The sequence below is a fragment of the Miscanthus floridulus genome, chromosome 7 (genome assembly GCF_019320115.1).
Source record: "Miscanthus floridulus cultivar M001 chromosome 7, ASM1932011v1, whole genome shotgun sequence".
NCBI lineage: Eukaryota > Viridiplantae > Streptophyta > Magnoliopsida > Poales > Poaceae > Miscanthus > Miscanthus floridulus.
In genome coordinates, this window is record NC_089586.1 from 133829832 (window position 1) to 133833056 (window position 3225).

The following is a 3225-nucleotide window of genomic DNA, read 5'->3' on the forward strand; positions in this document are numbered from 1 at the left end:
TCATACGCCGCCACTTTGAGGTGGCGTGCAGCGAATGGCCGGCTGAAGAAGGCTATGGGCGCGCCATCTTGATGCAGCATGGCTCCGAAGCCCGATCCAGAGGCGTCGCAGTCCACGATGAATGTGGCGGCGAAGTCCGGAAGGTGCAGGACTGGTGCGGCGGTGAGGGCAGCCTTGAGGGTGGAGAAGGTGGTCTCAGCGGCGTCCGACCACTAGAACACGTCCTTGCGAAGCAGCGGCGTCAGCGGCGCGGCGATGATCCCGTAGTCCTTGATGAACCGCCAGTAATACCCGGCCAACCCGAGGAAGCCGCGTAGGCCGCGCACGGCGCGAGGGCGCGGCTAAGACTGCACGGCTGCCACCTTGGTCGTGTCCATGGCCACCCCCTCCCCAGTGATGACATGCCTAAGGTAGTGGATCGCCGAGGTGGCGAACGCGCACTTCGACCATTTGAGGTGGAGCTGGTGCGCGCGGAGGACGTCGAGGACCGCGCGCAGGTGTCGGAGATGCTCCGTCCAGGAGGAGCTATAGATCAGGATGTCGTCGAAGAAGACGAGGATGCAGCGGTGGAGAAACGGCTTGAGGACGTAGTTCATCAGCGCCTGGAACGTCGACGACGCGTTGGACAAGCCGAAAGGCATCACCAGGAACTCAAAGTGTCCGTGGTGTGTCCAGAACGCCGTCTTGTGGACATCTGCAGCAGCAACACGCACCTGATGATAGCCCGAGCGCAAATCAAGCTTAGTAAAGAACTTGGCGCCGTGTAGTTCATCGAGTAGCTCCTCGACGACCGGGATGGGAAACTTGTCTTTCACCGTGACCGCATTGAGGGCCCGGTAATCGACACAGAAGCGCCACGATCCGTCCTGCTTCTTCACCAACAGCACGGGCGCGGAGAAGGGTGAGGTGCTGGCCCGGATGATCCCTTGCCGAAGCATCGCCTCGCATTGCAGCTCGAGCTCGTCTTTTTGGAGTTGTGGGTAGCGGTACGGGCGGACCGGCACTGGCTCAGTGTTGGGCTTCAGATGGATGTGGTGGTCGCACGCCCGGGCCGGTGGAAGCCCCTCGGGTTTAGCGAACACGTCGTGGTAGGCGTCCAGCAGCAGGTCCAGGAGGGCACGCTCGGAGCCCTTGTCGATGCAGAGGTCTGTGGTGAACAGGGCTGTCGAGGAAGCCGCGGCTGGTGCGCCCACGCCGGTCCACACCACCCGGCGACCACAGAAGGAGAGCGCCATGCGTAGTGTGGCGAAGTCCCAGAGGATGGGCCCCAATGACCTCAACCACGTGAGGCCGAGGACCATGTCGTACGGTGCCAAGGGGATGGAGAAATAGTCCACCGTGAACCGCTCGGTGCCGATACGTAGCTGAACGCCGCGCGCGAGGCCCTGGCAGTCTACGCGGTCACCATTCGCGACGATGATGTGGGCGCCCGCGCTGTCGGAGAACTGAAGGCCGGCGCGGCGTGCTGCATCAGGGTTGATGAAGTTGTGTGTCGACCCCGAGTCCAAGAGTGCCGTGAGCTCATGGGCGCCAATCTTGACGCACAGCTGCATGGTGTCGCGCGCCCGAATGCCCGTCGCCACGGACAGAGAGATCATCGGCTTGGCCGGGTCGAACTGGGCCTCCTCAGCCGGGGGCGGCGCGTCGTCTTGCTCCTCCGGCTCCTCCACGATGTAATCGGGAGCCTCCAGGTAGAACAAACGGGCACATTTGTTCCTGTGAGCGAACGGCTCATCGCAATTGTAGCAGAGGCCGAGCTTGCGGCGTTCCGCCATCTCCTCGGGTGTGAGCCGCTTTAATGCCTTGGTGGAGTCGGGCGTGGTCCCCGTCACGGAAGCTGGCATGGTCGGCGGAGCACCCCCCGGGCGGCGCGCGGCCCGCTGGGGGGCTGGGAGGGCCAGACGTTGTGGCGCGTTGCGACGTTCGAAGGATCGAGCCAAATACATGGCATGCTGAAGGTTCTGGGGCTGGTGCATCTCAACATCCACCCGAATGTAGTCGGGGAGGCCACCTGTGAAGAGCTTGGCGCGCTGCAGCGTGGTGAGGTCCCCCGCGTGCGCTGCCCTGGCCTGGAACGCCTCCATGTATGCGTCCATGTTGGCGCCGAACGGTAGCCTGGCCAGGTGGTTGGTGTTGAGGGCGGGGCCGAAGCGCTGCAGGCAGTATCGACGGAAATCCGGCCACGATGGGCGGCCGATGTCGGTCTCTAGTACAAGGTACCACTGCTGGGCGACTCCCTTCAGGTGATATGAGGCCATCCACACCTTGTCGACCTCCCGAGTGAGCTGTCTGTGGAAGAACTGCTCGCATTTGTTGAGCCACCCCAGTGGATCATCGCGGCCATCGTACGTTTCGAAGGTGATCTTGTGGTACTTCGACATGACGGCAGACTCCCATTCCGATGGCAGCGGGGGGTACGGTGGTGATGGGGCCATGTGAGCGGAGGCCGGGAGCAGCATAGGAGCCACGGCCCCGAACCCTGGAATTGGCGACGGGGAGTGCGGGAACATGATCTGAGTGATCGGCACCCCACCAGGTGGCGGCGTTGGCGCCTGCTGGAAACCCTGCGGGGCCGCGGCTGGTTGCTGGGGAGGCGGCGGCGCCGGGAGGGACAGCGGCAGGGATGGTGCCACCAATGCCGAGGCGGAGGAGTCCTCAGTGCCGGCCGCGATCTCCGTGATCACCGGTGAGGAGGATGCGGGCAGGCGAGGGACGCCCCCGAACCCTGGCAAGCCGAATTGAGGGAACGTTGGCCTGCCGTCGAGGGCCGAAAGGCGCGCTCCCTGATCCGCCAGGTGGTTGTTCATGGCGGTCATCTGAAGTTGCATGCTGGCCAACATCTCAGCGATCGAGGCCAGGGTGGGCGGCGGCGCGGGCGGCGTCGTGTTCACCAGGGGCAGCGACACGCCCGATGTGGGGATGGTGGTGGATGCGGGTGGGATCGACGACGATGGAGCATTGGTGGAAGCGGCGGAATCCATGGGCAGCGAGGGAGCTGATACCAGGTTGGTATGGCGCTTGGCCTTGCTACGTAGCGCGTATGGAGGAGAGTGGAGGGGCTGACTCTGGCGCTGGCGGCGGCGAGGCGCCGTGGCGGCGCTAGGGGAAACGAGGGGTAGAGAGAGATAGAGTTAGGACGCCGGGTGCCCAAGGGTGTCAAGATGACACAATCCCAGGCTATCCCATTAATTTGCAAAGTGTGACTCTTATACAATCAGACTCAAC

General features: G+C 63.6%; 1 protein-coding gene across 1 annotated transcript; it reads right to left on the reverse strand.

The window, feature by feature from the left end:
- Positions 1 to 341: 341 nt before the first annotated feature.
- On the reverse strand, positions 342 to 2981 carry LOC136466331 (uncharacterized). Its single transcript, XM_066464703.1, has one exon. The coding sequence runs from the start codon at positions 2979 to 2981 to the stop codon at positions 342 to 344; it is 2640 nt and encodes an 879-aa protein (XP_066320800.1).
- Between the last annotated feature and the right edge of the window lie 244 nt (positions 2982 to 3225).